Source organism: Anolis carolinensis, chromosome 2, assembly GCF_035594765.1.
Source record: "Anolis carolinensis isolate JA03-04 chromosome 2, rAnoCar3.1.pri, whole genome shotgun sequence".
NCBI lineage: Eukaryota > Metazoa > Chordata > Lepidosauria > Squamata > Dactyloidae > Anolis > Anolis carolinensis.
Genome location: NC_085842.1, coordinates 129,486,164 through 129,504,356, shown reverse-complemented (window position 1 = coordinate 129,504,356; position 18,193 = coordinate 129,486,164). Strand labels below are relative to the sequence as shown.

Sequence of the window (18,193 nt, the reverse complement as noted above, 5' to 3'; positions counted from 1 at the left end):
TCTAGTCCATCTGGAAAACAGCAAAGCCCCACAGTCAGACAACCTGACTATGTCTGTTTAGAAGTAGATCCAGGCTGGCTGAATTTCCTCCAGACAATGAAAGGCTTTCAGCCCATTTATAATACTAAAGATCAGCTTTCTCCAGAACATAATAAGTACCTTTATAGGTCATTTGCCTCTGGTCACCAAAAGCAGAATTTAGCCCAGAGAGTTGCCTGCACAAATCTGCCACAAACATTTTACGTAATGGCTGGCTCAAGGAGATTATTATATTTCTCTCTCGCTGCCTTTTCCGTGCATTTGGACATTAGCTACAGTGAGGAGCCTGACCTCAGAGGCAGCTGCATTTCAGGGGCACTGGATGATCTCTGGGTAGCCCCTGCTGCAAATGGCACTGGAGGATTACTCATGGCTACCACAAGTGGCTGGTGCCTTTGTTTGCTGGCAGCAAAGTGGAATGCCGGCCCTTGGCACCGAATGAAAGGGGCTTTTGTTTTGGGGTTTTTTGCCTTGGCACAAAATGAGCTGCGGAGATCTATATCACCGCAGGTGTGTAAAAGCATCTCCCGCCTGGGAATAAGAATGCCTGAAAGATTTCAGGGAGTTGGTTTTAAATGCTGCTGACAACCTCGCGAGATGGGAAATGGAGCTACCTATGATGGCAGGTCCCTTTTTAATATGCTCTACTGATGGAGAACTTATGGTGGACTCAAGTGAACAATACTGGTTTGGCCCAGGTCAGATTTTGCTGAGGTTTTCAAAAACTCTTATAAATAAGCCTCTGATCGCAATGCACAACAACTTCACATTACAGAGATATGCATCCCTGTGGTGAAAGGACCCCTCCAAGGCATCCTCCCACAACAGAAAGCCATGAGCACCCAAGAGGAAGTTGCATCCACATGCTGTGCCTCTGGGACGCTGATCATAGGTCCACCCAGGGGAAGCTGGACCAACCCCTCCAGTTTTTATCCTGTGTTAGGTAGGTGGTGAGTGTATGCAAATGTAAGAAAATGATATTGTCTTATGTTTGAATGGCATCTAATTGTTGCCGACTGTTAGCCGTTCTGAGTCCCTCTACAAGGGAGAGAGGGTGGGCTATAAAACAAAGTAAATAAATAAATAAGCATGGCAAAAACATGGTATGCTTTTGGGATGTGTACCAAACCTATGTAAAAAATAAAAAATAACTGGAGTATTATTATTTACTACATTTTTACCTTGCTCTATTTCAACAACGGAGGGGACTCAGAGCAGCTTCCAAATTGGCAATATTCAATGCCATGTTAATATAAAAACATACAAATACAAAATAATTATAAATTAAAATCATAAAAAACATAAAAACAATAGCATATAAATATATTAAATAAGATGTTAAACATTGCATGTAGACCTGAAAACATAACCCAGAAGCGTTCCAGTTCCATTTCATTCCATTCACGTTGTAGCTGTATGGCTGTCTCATAAGGAAGACCACAGGAGCCATCCAGAGGGTTTCCTAAAACTGCAACCCCCCCCCCCCCTTTACTAAAAGGCTTTCCAGTTTAAATGACTCAGGTTTTCAAGGGCTTAGCCTCAGCACTTGTTTTCAGTAAACATAAATGGATCAGAATGTCTTAAGTAATAATGAAGGGATAATCAGGTGACAGATCTTAAGAAATCTCCGGTTTCACCCGTCTGCACCTGGGATTAAGGGACGATGAGATTTTTCAGGTTAGTGGACCTAACTTTCAATCTAAATCAGGTAAATCCTTGACGACTCTAGTTAAATCCTAAACAAATTAGTTATAAGACGGATCCATTTTACAAACTTGACTGGAGTAATATAAAAGAGCAGCCGTGGCTGGAGAGTTTAAGGCAGGCATGAGCAAACTTTGCTAATGTAGGTGGTTAGGAATTTCTGGGAGTTGAAGTCCAAAACACCTGGAGGGCCGAAGTTTGCCCTTGCCTGGTTTACGGCATGGCTAGACAGTCCTTGCCTCTCAATTCAGTTGTCCTTTTCCAATGACCTTGCTTGGTAAACCTGACAAAAGCAGAAGAGCAAAACTCCTGGCAGGCTGGCATTTCTTCCCCTGTGATCTGGAAGAGGGGTCAATGTAACCTTCCATAGCATTCATTCTCAGAGCCACACAGTGCAAGGCGGCTGAAAGACTCAACCCAGTGGGAAAGGACTGGGGCCAGACTCCAGCCTTGGCAGAAGCCACACCAGGCGTTTACTTCTGCCTAGAAATCAGCACTTAAAATCCGAACATGACAGACAACCAGCACTGAAATCACAACTGATGCTCCCGTCCCACCCCCAAATGGAAACTTTACTTGCTCAACTTTTGAAGTAGGAGTTAGTCACCCACAATTGAAAAGTTGACACCACCCTTCGTTCTGCATGAGTCAATCCCGTCCAGGGTGACGCTGAAAGGAGCTTTGTTGTGTTTAGCAGGGGTGGCCAGGACAGCACCAACACTGTTGGGAGGGGAAAGCCTTGTGAAACTACATACCCCAGTGTGTTGAGAATCACTTACTGTGAGTTTTCTGGGCTGCATGGCCATGTTCCAGAAGCATTCTCTCCTGACGTTTCACCCACATCTATGGCAGGCATCCTCAGAGGTTGTGAGGTATATTGGAAACTAGGTAAGAGAGGTTTATATATCTGTGGAAGGTCCAGGGTGGGGGAAAGAACTCTTGTCTGTTGGAGGCAAGTGTGAATGTTCCAGTTAATCAACTTGATTAGCACTGAAAAGCCTTGCAGCTTCATGGCCTGGCTGATTCCTGCCTGGGGGAATCCTTTGTTGGGGGGTGTTAGCTGGCCCTGATTATGTATTTATTTATTTCTATCTTGCTTTTCTCCTGTGGGTGGGATTCAAAGTGGCATACAACATATAAAATTCATACAAATACATCCGACCACAATACATAATCAGTTAAAACATCATATCCCAGTATAAAACCCAATTAACATATCAAATAAAACAATTTGATTGTTTCCGTCTGGAATTCCTCTGTTTTCTGAGACTTGTTATTTATTTACTGTCCTAGTTCTAGAGTTTTTAAAATACTGGTTGCCAGATTGTGTTCTTTTTCGTGGTTTCTCCTTTCCGTTGAAATTGTCCCCCTGCTTGTGGATTTCCGTGGCTTCTCTGTGTCGTCTAAGATGGTGGTTGTGAGAGTGGTCCAGCATTTCTGGAAACCCCAGGATTTGAGGGCCTTGAGCCGGGGCAGTTCAAGTGAGGCCAGACTGCACGGAACCTCCAGAGCTGTAGTAGAGCCATTGCCAGAACACGAGGAACGTGGCCCGGAGTGGGGCTTGTGGCGGGGCGCGGGCCCTTGAAGGCTCCGCTTCAGGCAGCGAAATGACTTGGGCCGGTCTCCAGGGCCTGCCGCCTGGGGCTGCTCTGGGCGGGGCTGCTGCGCCTCCTCCCGGGGCCCCGCCCTTCCCGCGCCACCGAGGTTGGGGGGTGGAGGCAAGGAAGGCGGAGAAAGGGAGGGAGGGGGAGGGCAAGCCTGGTGAGGGAGGGGACCGGGTCAGGTGCTGCCGGCAACTCCAGGTAAGGGCCCCACGGGGAAGTCGCGGCCTGACTGTAGAATGAGTCCAGTTTCGACACCACTTTGACTATCCTGGCTCAATACTATGAGATCCTGGGAGTTGTCTTCGGCAGAGAAGCAGAAAGACCTTGGAAAACTATAGCTCCCCCGAATCCAGAGCGAGCGAGCGAGCGAGCAGGAAGGAGGGGAAAAGGAGAGAGAGAAAACACGATCTGTCGGGTTTGTTTTAGGTAAAGGTAAAGGGTTTCCCCTGACATTAAGTCCAGTCGTGTCGGACTCTGGGGGTTGGTGCTCATCTCCATTTCTAAGCCACAGAGCCGGCGTTGTCCGTAGACACCTCCGAGGTCATGTGGCCGGCATGACTGCATGGAGCGCCGTTACCTTCCCGCCGGAACGGTACCTATTGATCTACTCACATTTGCCTGTTTTCCAACTGCTAGGTTGGCAGAAGCTGGAGCTGACAGCGAGAGCTCACTCCGCTCCCGGGATTCGAACCGAGGACCTTTTGGTCAGCAAATTCAGCAGCTCAGCAGTTTAACCCACTGTGCTACCGGGGGGGGGGCGGCTCTCGAGTTTGTTTTACTGTCGAAAATAGGCTCAGGGACCATGAGGGAGATCCCATCCTTTCTTGGGTTTGACCCAGAGAAGTCGGAGGGGACTGGTGCCCAAAGGGTTGGCCAACTTCCTCAGTTTTTGCTTCTGGAGGGAAACGGGAAAAAACTTTATCACCCGACTTCAGCATGGATGTCTCCATGATTGCAGTGCCAGCCCACCAGATTCAATGGGCCTTTGCTCCCTGTCAGGGCAGAATTTGGCGGAAAGTTAACCTTTAGGACTGCAGTTATCCCAATCCTCCAACTAGCATGGCCACTGGGTTGTTGTATGTTTTCCGGGCTGTATGGCCATGTTCCAAAACATGGCCATACAGCCCGGAAAACATACAACAACCCTGTGATCCCGGTCATGAAAGCCTTTGACAATGTGCCCACCCACTTCTCCCTCTATCAAGACTGCTGTTATTGAATGTTGTTGAACTGCAATTCTCAACTGACCTAGCCAACATAGTATGCGTCTCCATCTACACCAGGCATAGGCAAACTTGGGCCCTCCTTCGAGGTGTTTTGGGCTCCAACTCCCAGCATTCCTCACAGCCTCAGGCCCTTTCCTTTTCCTCCCACAGCCACTTAAGCTTAAAGGGGGAAAAGGAAGGAGCCTGAGGCTGTTAGGAATGGTGGGACCTGGAGTCCAAAACACTTGGAGGGAGGGCCCAAGTTTGCCCAGGCCTGGTGTAGATGCACCCAGAGTGAGGAATGTTGTGAGTGCTGTGGGCTGCAGCATCTGACGGGCTTTGGGGAGTGTCCAACTCTCACAGAAGTCTTTTTTCTTGGACTGGCCTGCTGCTAAAGCACATGCTCAGAGGAGCTGCTCCTGAATTGCTGTTTCCTATGCTCTGAAATGCTCTGAGGTGTGGAGAAACAGGTTTGGTGAGACAGAGGGCAGGGAATAAATGAGGCTGGGCCGGCTGGATTCAAATTGGTAACTTTTGAAAAGGAAGGTCCCTGGAAGTTGTGTTGATGAGTGCTGTGCATTTGTGTGTGTCCGCAGGCAATTTTCATTTGGTGAGAGCTGAGACCGGAGACCAATTGGAAGCAGCTTGGATGTGTTGATTTCAGTCAGTGACAAGATCTGTTGGGTTTCTCCTAGGGACAGCACAGGCAAATGTTCTTGTGAAGATCTGACCCAGAGTGATTGAAGATCTCTCCAGTGGAGGAAGACTGTCACAATTTTAAAAGGTACATTCAACACATTGTCACATATTATTTGTCATCTATAAAATACAAGAATTGGAGCGGAGAAGGGAAAGAAAATGGGTAACTTAATGCCACAAGGGATATTTAGCCTAGCTCGACTCTACTGTTGCACTGGGTGAAAAGTAGCCACTATCAGATAGGTATGAAAATATAAGAACCGAGAGATTCCAAAGTCCATATTGTTGGCAGTACAGGCCGTCCCCAAGAGGCAGACAAGATAGGTTTTGGGCTTGTTCTTAAGTTGCATTTTTATGTAAATCGGAACAGGTACATTTTTAAAGTGTAACTCCAGCCAATATATGTGTTGGATAGCATGGGGAAGGGTTAACACCCCTGTGGTGTTTGTTTTGCTTTCTGTGCCTCTGTTCAGAAGATTTCGCCTCACTTTCTGTCCCTGTAGTAATTGGATTTTGAAAAATTTGGCTTGTTGTGGAACAAGGATTGGAGAGAAAGTTTCAGTGGAGATACTTTTTCCATTGACAATGCTTTCAGAAGTGAATGTCCCTTCTGAGTGGTAGATTTCTCTTAATCCTTTATTATTATTATTTTACTATGAGTCATTTGTAACTTGGAGACTGCCTGTACTTTTATTTGAACGACCAAAAAGGCACAAAATTGTGTGTAAGCTTTCTGAACTATTCCTAAATCTTCACAATTAGGTGGGGAAGGCAGGGTGCATTTACACTGTTGGGTGAATGCAGCTTGACACTGCTTTAATGGCCATGGCTCAGTGCTATGGAATACTGGGAGTTGTAGTTTGGTAAGGCACCAGCACTCTGACAGACAAATCTAAAAAATTTGTAAAACTACAACTCCTATGATTCCATAGCATTGAGCCATGGCAGATAAAGTGGCTGCATGAATTCTGCAATGAACATGCATCCATTATGAAGTGAATACATTGTTTGTCTTTTGCAGGACACTAATAGTGGCTTTCCTCAGTTTTCTTTCTGATTGGGGGGTAATTTTCCTCACTGGCTGAGGCAGGAGAGATAAAGGGGGAAATTAGCTGATAAGTAAAATAATGTAACTATAATGGAAAGGGATGAACACCTCTTTTTTCTTAGTGCTCTTGCCGATGATCCCTTTTATGATTTCTTCCTTGCCTGTTTTGGGGGGAAATCAGTGTGGTAACTGATTGGGGGCGGGTGGGTCACTTTCATGTGCTAGTGGGCTCCTTCGCCCCACAACTTGTCTTTCCACAAGAGTGGGAGTCATGGAGCTTTCCAGATATTGTTGAGTCGCAACCCCCATCAGCATTAGCCAGCATAGGGATTCTAGCATCTGTCCCTGGGATTGTTCAAGGCTGAATATGAGCATCTATAGTTTAACTTAAGGGCTTTAAACATGTTGCTGCCCTCTAGAGGATGTGGTCAGGAGTGGTCAGCCCAAACTACGGTGATTTTGCTGTCATCCTCCTTTTCATTGCTTTTCTTCCTTGGAAAGGGTGCATTGGATGTTGACGCTGCTCCAGGGACCCCACTTCCACACAGAACAGTCAGGAGCTAAATTCAGCAGGAAGGGATTTTGCTCTTTCCTTGGCATTCATTAGTAATGTGTGTCTGTGGTGCTTTAAACCCATTTATGTGCATCAGGATCCTGCTTGATATTGAAAGTAGTGTCCATCCTGGTTAGTGTTTAGATGGGAAACCACCAATGCATATCAGCAGGTGCTGTAGCCTATATTTCAGAGGAATGAACCTGGAAAACCATATCTGAGTATTCCTTGCCTAAGAAAACCCTCTGATATTCATGGGGTCATTAAAGTCCATAGGCAACAGTCTTGCACACACAGTCTTGCACACACAATGCACTCACACCATACAATCACCTAGCAGAGGCTGCAATTGAACTGTGGCTGGAAGTTTACTAGTCAGAAGCCCTACCTGCAGAAAGAGATTGGCGAGAGGAGGCCCTGGCTTTATTTGCTCTCAGCAGGATGAAGTTGAACCCATTTGGTTCCCTCCTCAGAAGAAGCTGATATGAATTCACCACCTGTATATTTAAAAGCCATGGTGAGTCAGATATTTCTGTTTCCAGGATCTGACTGTATCAGATGCTTTGCTCTTTGCTTTGCATGAAAAAGATTTTAATGATTAGTTTGTGGTGGCTGTACTATGAGTCTCTCAGAGGTGTCCCTACTCGGAGGAGGACATAATGAGAAAGTTGCTCCCTCACAAAGAAGAGTCCGATCTTCCCAAAAATGAATATTTCTTTCAATCCCCAATTGTTTAGCATTACAGGGAGTGTGACACACCTCAGACTAGTCCGTTCCTTGGTCAGTTTGCTTCTTTTGTGTCTTTGGAAGCCTAAACTCCTGTTTCCAACTGAAGTTTTAAAGTAATGCAATGCTAGAAATTTGAGTGGAAAGGACTTTTTTATTGGGGGAGAAGTATTCTTTTTTAGGGGAGGAGTACCCTCCTCCCCAAGCTAAACCCCTGGAGACTCCATCTTAAGGGTTTATGCTAGACCTCTCTCTCCTGCGACCTCTTAAATTCATAGATCTATCTGTATTTCATCGTATAAAAGTCGCCATCACATAATAGTCGCACTGCCCTTTTGGTGGATAACAGGGTGAGTGAATTAAGGGTGTGACTGCTCTTTTAACGTTATGAGACTTAACTCAGCTGGGAGCCAAGCCCCGCAGCGCTAAGGAAAGGGAGGAGTTGAGTGGGGGGAGTAAGTTCACCTGCCCACCCTCCCACCCGTCCTCTCTGAGCTACATAGGAGCCTTTGAAGCTCGAAAGGGAAAAGCTAGCGTGTGGGCAAATGTATCCACCTTTCCCTTCCAAGTTACAGAGACATTGTAGCTCGGAGGGGAGAAGTGAGCAGGTAGGTGAACTTGACTGTCTGCCCGCGTTTCCCCTTCACAGTTGTTTTGAGGGTGCAGCTGTGTGGTTGGGTGGCTGCCCGCAAAGCTGCACCTTCATAAGAACTATTATGTGACAAAAAGTCCCCTTCAAAGGGAGGCTTTTTCACTGCACAATAGTCGCCATCGCATAATAGTATGGCTATTATGCAGTGAAAGATGGTATATTTGAGGGAGAATGATGAAAGGGGCATTTGGGAACTGTGTGGGCTTGAGTGGGTAGCATGTAATGGAATCAGAACCTCTGAGTCTTTTCCACAGTTTTAGGGAGATGGGCGGGAAATGGAAAGAAGTAGAAGACAGGGTTTCCTGTTAAAATAATAATAATAATAACAATAACAACAACAACTTTATTTTTATATCCCGCCTCCAGCTCCCTGAAGGGACTCGGGGCAGCTTACATGGGACAAGCATTCTGTTTCTACTTCTCCAGATAGAAATATATAATTTTAGGCTAGACTGAAAAGCAGCTCCAACACAAAAATGTCTCATTTTAAAAAATGCTCTGCAGGAGGAAACTGACAGGAGAAGAGATGATAACTGGAGAACTTTGGGAATTATCTCTATTCTGAGAGATCTTCCCACTGAAAATTACAAGACCAACTGTATAAATGGCCAAACGTCTCTCAAACACAAGATTATCTTGTGAATCTGGTTGAATCTGGACTTCTCCTCCCTTCTTTGCCTGCCGGTCTGCTCTCTCTTAATTGCAGTCTACAGAAATGTTTGCATGGCTGTATTGGTTCCCACATAGACCACAGCTTTATGGAGACATTGGCAATTCCAGCTGACCAGACATGTTCTTAAGCAGGAATTTCAGGTAGGGTTAGGCCTCCCATTATTCAGAATCAGGCAGTCACCTCAGGCTGTAGGAATGGGTTGGCACAAAATGGGAGGACACAATTCTTCAATTTGTCATTACTGCATATTAATGGCAAGAAGGTATGAAATAAGTAATGAGATTCTCTGCATCATAAGCATAAATGTGTTGGCTGGCTTTGGAGCAAGGGGAAAGCAGAGAGAAAGTGGTCTTCCCCTGTCTTCTGGGATGGCCAGCCATCCCACAACCTTTCCCTATCTTCTGCCTGTCTTTCCCCATTTTAAGGAATTTTAGACTCAGAAACATTTCCCCATGGAGCCCCACTGGAACTGCCCTTAAGTCATGTGGTGGCTTCCGTGGGACTTGTAAAGGGGGTCCACTTCTTTTCCTAAGCAGATGGAAACAGAGCCAGAAGTCCAATAGATATGATGAGGCCCATAGTCACCTTGGGAGGAGTGTTATTTTGCTGGTTCTGGCTCAGGCAGCAGAACGCCCCAGGGCATCCCCGAAGAAGAGCGTATGCAGACTGTAAGCAATTGGGGAACGAGACTAGAACTCTAATAGCAAGAGATGCTCTGTCCCTTAGGCAATATGTAAAATTAATATTTGTGTTTGCTATTATCATTTATTTATATAGCACCACCACTATATATCATGCTTTATAAGTAAAGCAACAACAACACAGTTCTCTGCCCTCAGGCTTGCAATATAATTAAGACACAACACACAAGGAAAATGGATGGCACTGTGGATGTTGCCTTTCCTTCTCTTGCATCAAGATTTGATTCCTAGTATGTGGGGTGCATTTTGTCATTTCTGAAAGGCAGTGAAGCTTTCTGTGGTGGGTAAAGGTTAGAGAGAAAATGGGCAACTAAGGAGGAAAATATGCAGAATGATTACTGACAATAAGCTGCAAGGCCCACATCATAATCATTCATTATTTGATATTCTGTCCGTCATCCATGCCACAAATGGACATCTCTGATTGCTGTGGAAAAAGTAACAGTTTGAGTTTTGTTGCTATTGTGGCTGATTTTGTACCTTAGTTGCTTTTCCTGATTCTGCCCTTAATACTCAGGAAAAGAGTAATTGACTCCATTCCTCCATATATTATGGATGCCAGCTTCCCTGCCACTTCTAATAGCCTAGGGAGTTGGATCTTATGGCTTTCCAGATGTTGAGCTCCAGTTCCTAGCATCCCTCATCACTAATGTCAGTCAAATAATTTATGAGAGACCACATATTTCCCTTTTCTGCAATAAACTTTGCTTGGAAATGCCCTAGCACAAGTTTAGTCTAGATTTTAGCATTCTTCCACAGTTAGCAGACATCTCATGCTTGTCAACAGACCTGACTGATACGGTATATTCTGAATCCACATCAGAATTATTTTTGATTTGTTGCTTTGGTAGAGTCAAGGTAGTACTATATGGTTAAACACCCTTGAAATCACATAGTGTTGAGGGTCTAGCGTAAAATAAGAAAACATTGGTTTGGGCCCAGTTCAGCAAGAATTCCTGCTACAGATATATACATGTAGTATATTAATAGTGAAATTGATGTTGTGACTCTAAAGCAGTAGTTCTCAACCTGTGAGTCCCCAGGTGTTTTGGCCTACAACTCCCAGAAATCCCAGCCAGTTTACCAGCTGTTAGGGTTTCTTGGAGTTGAAGGCCAGAACATCTGGGGACCCACAGGTTGAGAACCACTGTCCTAAAGCCTTAGGAGCCAGGTTTCTTGGGCATTCAGTTTTCTGCCATGCTGTTCTCTCCTACCCAAAAGCTGAGCAGTGCAGTTTTCAGGATCAGATAGAATGACAGGATGAAATTATGATCAAGATCACCATAGGCAGGGGCCTCATGCATTTCAAGAGAAGCCAGTGTTGGCAGAACTTAGATTTGCAGAAGGGGAGATGAAACAGACTGTATTGTATGCTAATGCGGCCAAAACCAGATATTGTTCTTAAATTGTGGCACTAATGGTGACCTGGGAGGCAAACTTAATACCCTGTTTCCCCTAAAATAAGACATCCCCAGAAAATAAGACCTAGTAGAGGTTTTGCTGAATTGCTAAATATAAGGCCTCCCCGAAAGTAAGACCTAGCAAAGTTTTTGTTTGGAAGCATGCTCGCCGAACAGAACACCAGAGCATGCAGGATCGGTAAATGTACGTACCATAGAGTGTTGTGCATGGAAATACTGGTAGTTACAAGAAATTCTTGATAGGATTCACAGTTTGTCTGGTTATGTTGGTTTGTGATGACAACTACTGTACAGTATATAATAAATGTTCATTTTTTTGTTCAACAATAAATGTGAATTCTTCTTCATGGAAAAATAAGACATCCCCAGAAAATAAGACCTAGCGCATCTTTGGGAGCAAAAATTCATATAAGACACTATCTTATTTTTGGGGAAAGACGGTAGTCTCACTTCCTTGGTTAACTTTGGCACATTTGTGTCCTTCTCCTGATCGCTGTTATGGATGTGTTGATGTAGTGACAAGACAGCTACTATAGCAACCAGAATTTCAAAGACCATTATGTTCCATAGGCTGCTCTATTCTGTGGGACTAATCTAACTATGGAGTTATGACTTAATCTGTTGTGGGATTCCTGCAAAAGGCTTCACCCATAGGCCAGATATATGGATGATGCCTCAGTTAGATCCTCTGCTATCCAGTCCTGTGTCAAAATAAAGGAACTTAGTCAAGCTATCAGAAACAAGATCACTCTTCTGTTTCAACCAAAGTTTAGATCTTTCTACTGGTAGTGTTGAAAGACAGATCAATCATCATCATGGATATAGTTGGGTGAGTGAGCAGTATTTGCTAAACTAGAAGGGGAAGATCTGATAATGATAGGAAGTCTCTGAGGCTTTTGTGTAGGTACTAATTATGGTATTGTCTTCACAGATAGATTTCATCACTGGTAGTGTGGCTCTTATATCATTGTGATTGTGAACCTGCTTTGAACCTTAGTCTTTAAAGGAGGTAACAAAGATCTGAACCCATTCCAGGGCTGGGTTCAGCATTTTGAACAGCTCCATCAAAATTCAAAGTAAAAACTGGGTGGAGAATTTAATACTTATTGACCTGGAAGCCACCAGCTACTGCTGCCAGCTAGTTGCTTTGTGTCGCCTTTGTGGGAGATAAAGCAGGGTGTAAATAAATATAATAAATAAATAAACTACTTCAGATTTAGAGAAAAATTTGGCCCACAATATAGCTCCCACAGTTCCTTACCATTGGCCACAGTGGCTGGGGTTAGTATGAAGTGACGAGTGGAGTGCCGCAGGGCTCCGTTCTGGGCCCGGTTCTGTTCAACATCTTTATTAACAACTTAGACGAAGGGTTAGAATGCACGATCATCAAGTTTGCAGATGACACCAGATTGGGAGGGATAGCTAACACTCCAGAAGACTGGAGCAGAATTCAAAACGATCTTGACAGACTAGAGAGATGAGCCAAAACTAACAAAATGAAGTTCAACAGGGACAAATGCAAGATACTTCACTTCAGCAGAAAAAATGAAATGCAAAGATACAGAATGGGGGACTCCTGGCTCGACAGCAGTACGTGTGAAAAAGACCTTGGAGTCCTTGTGGACAAGAAGTTAAACATGAGCCAACAATGTGATGCGGCGGCGAAAAAAGCCAATGGGATTCTGGCCTGCATAAATAGGGGTATAGCGTCTAGATCCAGGGAAGTCATGCTACCCCTCTATTCTGCTTTGGTCAGACCACACCTGGAATACTGTGTTCAGTTCTGGGCACCGCAGTTGAAGGGAGATGTTGACAAGCTGGAAAGCGTCCAGAGGAGGGTGACTAGAATGATCAAGGGTCTGGAGAACAAGCCCTATGAGGAGCGGCTTAAATAGCTGGGCATGTTTAGCCTGCAAAAGAGAAGGCTGAGAGGAGACATGATAGCCATGTACAAAAATGTGAGGGGAAGTCGTAGGGAGGAGGGAGCAAGCTTGTTTTCTGCTGCCCTGCAGACTAGGACGCGGAACAATGGCTTCAAACTACAGGAAAGGAGATTCCACCTGAACATCAGGAAGAACTTCCTCACTGTGAGGGCTGTTCGGCAGTGGAACTCTCCCCCAGACTGTGGTGGAGGCTCCTTCTTTAGAGGCTTTTAAACAGAGGCTGGATGGCCATCTGTCAGGGGTGCTTTGAATGAAATTTTCCTGCATGGACTGGATGGCCCGTGAGGTCTCTTCCAACTCTACGATTCTATGATTCTATGAGCGATAGGCCAAAGCATCAGCAGAGCCAAGTATTCTCTTTCCCTGTTGCTGTTGCTGTGTAATACTATCAGGCTTTATCCAAGTTATCTTCATCTTTTTTTCCATTTAGTTTTAAAAACTATTCTTCCCGTGTTAGAAAGCAGGAACATTTTGTTTTTTCTGATGTTGTTGGAGTCTTTCCATGGCTCATTTTTGAGCTGTGGTTGGTTGGATCCATGGATGCAAAACCTGTAGATATGGTTTTATATTACCAAATGTGGAGTTGTGGCATGGTTATTTCATCTGTGTTCGAGTAGTAATCTCAGAGTTTCTTATGTAACTATGTTGCTGGCCTTTATTAGGTATTCTGAATGTTTTTGGATAAATAAAACCCATACTTTATTGCCTTCTAGCAGCCTTGAAGAAACATGTGTTTTCCTGATTCTCAGATAAGAACGCTTGTTGGTAGATGCATCAGAAAACCAGCAGTGAACATGAAATGTGTACAAGGAATCTTTATGGCAGGAATGGGCAGCCGTATATCCAAATAAGCTGTAGTAATTCCATGCTCTGTCAGCTATACTGTTGCTTCCTTTGATAGGAGAAAGGCAGGGCAATGGATAGATGGATGGATGGATGGATGGATGGATGGATGGATGGATGGATGGATAGATAGATAGATAGATAGATAGATAGATGGAGATAGATAGATGTATGTGATGGAACCTGAAATTAAATAACTTTAGCAATTCTTCATGTTTTGCATCTCTGCTTATAGGATTACCATAGCTGCTAAGGGTAAGATCCTGCTGTATCCCAATGGCCGGGGGGAGGGGATTTGCCTAGTTTGGCTTTCTTTTTATGTCAGGTGTAAAGTGAGCTAAGGTAGAAACGAATTGGGAAGTCTTCTTTCCTTAGAGCAGGTTATTCCAATGTTAGCATCTCCAGGCAGTGTAGCTATTGGTTGTCCCAACATGATGAGGGGAACTGCATCCCAGCACATTAAGAAATCTTGGAGGACACTGAAGGGTCTACCCTTTTCCATGTGTATTGCCCAGCTACCTCATATTAAACCTGGCATTTCTGAAAGAGGGAGACTCTCCAGACTGGACTATTCTAACCCCGTCCTCCCTCTTTTTTGTTTGTTTCTTTTTTGGTTGACAGTATGATCCCAGTGGCCGAATTCAAGCACTTCACAGACCAGCAGCCTGCTTTCAAGGTTCTTAAGCCATGGTGGGATGTATTGGCTGAGTACATCACCATTGTCATGCTGATGATAGGAGTTTTTGGTTGCACTCTGCAAGTAAGTATGTGTAGGAGAAACCTACCTGGCAGTCTAGTGGGATTTTGCACAGTGACCCTGGAAGATATTACATTGGTTGTGGCAGGGAAGACTCTAGAATTTTGGGGACACTTTGGGCAGGTGTGGAAAAGAACAGATGAATGAATGGTCTAGTGCAGAAATGGTCAACATTTTCAGCTCAAGTGTTGCAGTAGCACAGAAGAGGAGACTGGGTCTCCTGTAGCCAAGAGGTCCTCCTGAAATGATATTGTACAGGCTCAGCAACTTAGCCAAGAAAGTACAAAAAGAAGAGTTTAAAGTATTACTTTTGGTGTATAATTAAGGGGAAAATATTAAACTGTTGTGTCCTCACCCTCTCCCATAGCTATACAAATACTGGAGTTAAGCTTGTTTGACTACACATGCAGTAGAGTTGAAATGATAGCAGTAGACTAACAGGTCACTGAGAGGGTTGCAATCGTTTAGTGCTCCCCATGCTTTTTTAATTTAAAAAACTCCTTAGAAATAAAAACAATGATTACCTAGTCTGTCAGGGACAGCTATTCTAGCCAGTATCACTCCTTGCTATGCTACTTTTCAACCTATACATAGGGTTATCATAATCTTTCAAAAATATAATCTCCCATCCGCAACCTGAAGTAGTTTTTGAGGGGGGTGGGGAACCAAATCTTTTCCAAGTTTTATAAATCATTCTCTTCCACTGGATTTTGCTGTCTCACGTCCTTCTCTCTTCTTTGCTATCATGGCATGCTAGGTGATACATGATAAGATTATCTGCCTTCCCAACCATGTTCCCAATGGCACATTCTCTGGTGATGTAACCTGTGAAGATTTCACCAAGAGGAGAATCAATGCCTCTCAACCAACGGAGATCCCTGCCTACCAGGAAATGAGTGGACGACGAAACAACCTAGACCTGCAACAGTACAGCTATATCAACCAGATGTGCTATGAGACAGCCCTTCATTGGTATGCCAAGTACTTCCCCTACCTTGTCGTCATCCACACCCTTATCTTCATGGTGTGTGCCTCTTTTTGGTTCAAATTTCCTGGGACCAGTTCAAAGATTGAACATTTTATCTCCATTCTGAGCAAGTGCTTTGACTCACCCTGGACTACTCGAGCCATCTCAGAAGTCTCTGAAGAGGAGAATGGAACTTCAGAGCAAATGGGGCGGAGAAAGAAAATAAGTGTTTCCAGTGAGGCAACGGAGCTTACCACTTTGAAGGGATCTATTTCAGAGAAGAAGGTTACAGAGTCCCCCTCTTCAATTAGCTTGTTGGACAAAAAGGAAGGTGAGCAGGCCAAGGCTCTCTTTGAAAAGGTGAAGAAGTTCAGACTCCACGTCGAACAAGGAGACATCCTTTACACCATGTACATCCGCCAAACTATTCTCAAAGTCTGCAAGTTTTTAGTCATCACTATCTACAATGCAATCCTGGTTCCCAACATTAGCTTCATTGTGCCGTGCAGTATCAAGATGGAGGATATGACAGGCTATGAGCATTTCTGTTGCAATCACACCAAAGCCCATCTGTTCTCTAAGCTGGCAATCTGCTACATCTGCTTCCTTGGTATCTATGGCATGACCTGTCTCTACACACTCTACTGGCTCTTTCACCGGCCACTCAAAGAATACTCCTTTGACTTTGTACGTGAGGAAACAGGCATCTGGGACATCCCTGACGTCAAGAATGACTTTGCCTTCATGCTCCATCTCATCGACCAGTACGATTCCCTGTATTCCAAGCGCTTTGCTGTATTCCTCTCTGAGGCCAGTGAGTTCAAGTTGAAGCAACTCAACCTCAGCCATGAGTGGACGGTAGAGAAGCTGCGACAGAAGTTGCAGAAGAATGTGCATGACCGGCTGGAGCTCCATCTCTTCATGTTGCCTGGATTGCCTGACACTACTTTTGAGCTGACTGAGGTGCAGGCCCTGAAGCTTGAGCTTCTCAAAGATTTTACTTTCCCAAATTCTGTGACTCAGTTGGTCAACCTTCAGGAGCTTGCATTAATTAATAGTCCTGTTAAGTTGAATTTCACATCTTTGATGTTCTTCCGTGAACACCTGAAGGTGATGCTTGTCAAGTTTGATGATATAAAAGATATACCGGTATGGACTTATAATCTGAGGGGCTTGGAAGAGTTACACATTATGGGACACTTTAACCCAGAGATGAACCGGGCAGGGAATCTAGAATGCATGCGTGAGCTAAAGAGCCTGAAGATCCTGACACTGCATAGCAACATGTCCAAATTACCACCCAGTGTGGCTGATCTGGCCACTCATTTGCAAAAGCTCAGGATCCACAATGATGGGACTAAGCTGGTGACCCTGAACACCCTCAAGAAACTCTTCAATGTACAGGAACTGAAGCTGATAAACTGTAATTTGGACCGCATCCCGCATGCTGTCTTCAGTCTGGTCAACCTGCAAGAGTTAGACCTGAGGGACAACCAACTGTATACCATTGAAGAGGTCCTCAGCTTCCAGCATTGCCGCAAGCTGACATGCCTCAGACTTTGGCACAACCACATTGCCAGCATCCCTGACCATATCCGCAAGCTGAAGTCCTTAGAGCATCTTGACCTTAGCCACAACCGGATCGAGGCCCTCCCTGCTCAGCTGTTCTTGTGCACTAAGCTGAACTATTTGGACCTCTCTCACAATAAGATCCAGGTCATTCCGCCTGGGATGGGTGTTCTACAAAGCCTCCAGTATTTTTCCATTTCACACAACTTTTTAGAGGTGCTGCCTGCTGAAATCTTCTTCTGCAAAAGGCTCAAGGTTCTCAAACTAGGGCACAACAAACTGCGGCACCTCTCTGACCGCATCAGCTGGCTGCCTTTCCTCTCCAGGCTGGAGCTGAAGGGAAACAACCTGGACATCCTGCCCCGGGAAATCGGCCAATGCTCAGCCCTTAAGCGTAATGGTCTTGTGGTGGAGAACAACCTTTATGAGACATTGCCTTTAGAAATTAGGGAGAAACTGGAGAAGGAATGATGGGGAAAATCACAGGAGAGATAAGGAAGGTGGGTGAAAGCCTCTCAAGTGTTGGCCACACTGTTATGGTGCATGGAGAGATTTGGTTGAGTCTGGTGCCCATGTGTTCTAATGTAGAGAGTGTCCCACTCTATTTTTCTATGGTGTCAACCCAGAGTGGATATGGTCAGAGAAGCAAAACTCCACCACTGACTGGAATCAGGGTAGGAATAGAAAATGCTCATCCTGGGAGTCAGGGGGAAGGATTGTCAAACCTCCTGAATTCAGATGGAACGAAAACCCAGCAAAAGACACAAAGTAGCAAATATCTCTTTCAAGAACAACAGCAAAAAAATCAGCAAGAGAAGTAAACAATTATTCATGAGAGAGAATTGGTTGTACTAAATCAGATAATAATTATAGTTATTTTTATACATGTGTGTGTATGTGTACTTTTTGAAATATTCTGAGTCTTTGTTATACTTTTTTGTTTGCATGGTTTCATACATTCTTATCTCCTTACCCCTCTACCCATCTAATATGGCTTTTGCTTCCATTGAACACTTTAAATTTTATTAGAGATGCTGTTTGCCACATTTATTGCCCACAGACTGGTAGGAAGACACCCAACTTGTATTC

The 18,193-nt window shown here is 44.5% G+C and overlaps 1 protein-coding gene across 5 annotated transcripts; it reads left to right on the top strand.

Annotated features, from left to right (window-relative positions):
• Positions 1-3,443: 3,443 nt before the first annotated feature.
• On the top strand, positions 3,444-17,988 carry lrrc8e (leucine rich repeat containing 8 VRAC subunit E). 5 transcript variants are annotated; one of them, XM_008104620.3, is made up of 4 exons: positions 3,444-3,545; positions 5,248-5,336; positions 14,433-14,571; positions 15,326-17,988. In XM_008104620.3, exons 3-4 carry the CDS (start codon positions 14,434-14,436, stop codon positions 17,573-17,575), a joined length of 2,388 nt encoding a protein of 795 aa, XP_008102827.1. In that variant the 5' UTR covers positions 3,444-3,545; positions 5,248-5,336; position 14,433; the 3' UTR covers positions 17,576-17,988. The 5 variants fall into 5 exon arrangements, with proteins under 5 accessions (XP_008102827.1, XP_062830006.1, XP_062830007.1 ...); XM_062973936.1 differs by having other exon boundaries at positions 3,499-3,773; XM_062973937.1 differs by lacking the exon at positions 3,444-3,545 and adding an exon at positions 4,845-5,008.
• The last annotated feature ends 205 nt before the right edge of the window (positions 17,989-18,193 follow it).

Bases quoted from the DNA above. Each gene is read 5' to 3' on its own strand.
- lrrc8e (XM_062973935.1), top strand. The intron at 14,572-15,325 runs GTAAGTATGTGT...ATGGCATGCTAG, and splicing joins TTTTTGGTTGCACTCTGCAA to GTGATACATGATAAGATTAT.